This window comes from Penaeus monodon, chromosome 36 (assembly GCF_015228065.2).
Source record: "Penaeus monodon isolate SGIC_2016 chromosome 36, NSTDA_Pmon_1, whole genome shotgun sequence".
Taxonomy (NCBI): domain Eukaryota; kingdom Metazoa; phylum Arthropoda; class Malacostraca; order Decapoda; family Penaeidae; genus Penaeus; species Penaeus monodon.
Window position 1 is genome coordinate 31,426,423 of NC_051421.1, and position 1,109 is coordinate 31,427,531.

The window sequence follows — 1,109 nt, forward strand, 5'->3', positions numbered from 1 at the left end:
GAGAGGGCGAGGTTTTGAGGTTTTTTGGGGTTTGTTTTTTTTTTTTTTTTTTTTTTTTTTTTTGGGGGGGGGGGTTTGTTGGGGTTTTGCTTTGGTTTGTTGTGCGTTTATTTATTGTGGGTTTAAGGGTTCGAGGTTTTATTTATTTGGGTTTAAGGGTTTAAGGTTTCATTTATTGTGGGTTTACGGGGTTTGAGGTTTTAAGGTCTTGAGGTGGTTTTCATTAAGTTTACTGTTTTTTTTTTTTAGGTTAACGTGGGGTTTGGTTTGAAAAGGGTTTAAGGTTTGCTTATCACAGGTTTAGGTATTGGAGGTTTTAGGTTTACGTTTTATTTATGGTTTTAGGTGGTTCTAATTCTTAATAGGATTATATTTGTCCTACCGTTGTTGTGTTGATGTTGTATATATGTTACTGTTCATAGTACCACTATTACAATAGTTGTTCGTATTAATTATATCCCCATTAATTACCCATTATTACTCCCATACATCTATTATGTCTATCGTTCTTAGGGGAGGGATAGGGGGTGAGGGAGCAATAGATATTTTCATTTCTGTCTGTCTATATATATCTTCATTACATTTTCTTCTGCATCCTCTATGATCATTTGCCTCGAAAGGTACACATAATTATTTGCTGAATATACGTGTGTCTGTGTCATTAGTCTATATCATTTTTTTTTTTAAGTTATTCATGTCTGCCTCTTTTATTTGCATACAATTATATGACATTTTCTGATGTAATACCGAGAGCCGTTACGTCATTAGGAATACATTTGCGTGGGATTACAAACAAATTACATGATATTTAGAATTAGAGATTACAGATCCTGCTCATTAATTGATTGGTTTTGAAAATTGATATTTCACAGATCCAATGCGTGTATTTAATGCCAGAAATAACTTTTATTCATTAAAAAAAAAGAGGAAATTATAGTTAATGTGTATTAAAAGCAAGCGGACCGGTTCGGACACTTATTTTCATGGCAGCAAAGAATTTTGTAAAACGCGTTAAAAGAAACATGATTTTATTTGAATAGTAAACGTAGCGTTTCATTAACAACATCGAAAAGTTCATGCTGAAAGCGTACGCAAGCACGCAAATGCAT

General features: G+C 33.1%; 1 protein-coding gene across 1 annotated transcript in view; it reads right to left on the reverse strand.

The window, feature by feature from the left end:
- The window catches only part of LOC119595630, a gene marked incomplete in the record, with an annotated part of 85,019 nt that extends 84,357 nt beyond the window's left edge, over positions 1–662 (reverse strand). Inside the window, 2 exon segments of the mRNA XM_037944739.1 lie at positions 1–18; positions 582–662. The exon segment at positions 1–18 is cut by the window's left edge and continues 223 nt beyond it. Of these exon segments, the coding sequence (XP_037800667.1) occupies positions 1–18; positions 582–662 (99 nt within the window).
- Positions 663–1,109: the final 447 nt, after the last annotated feature.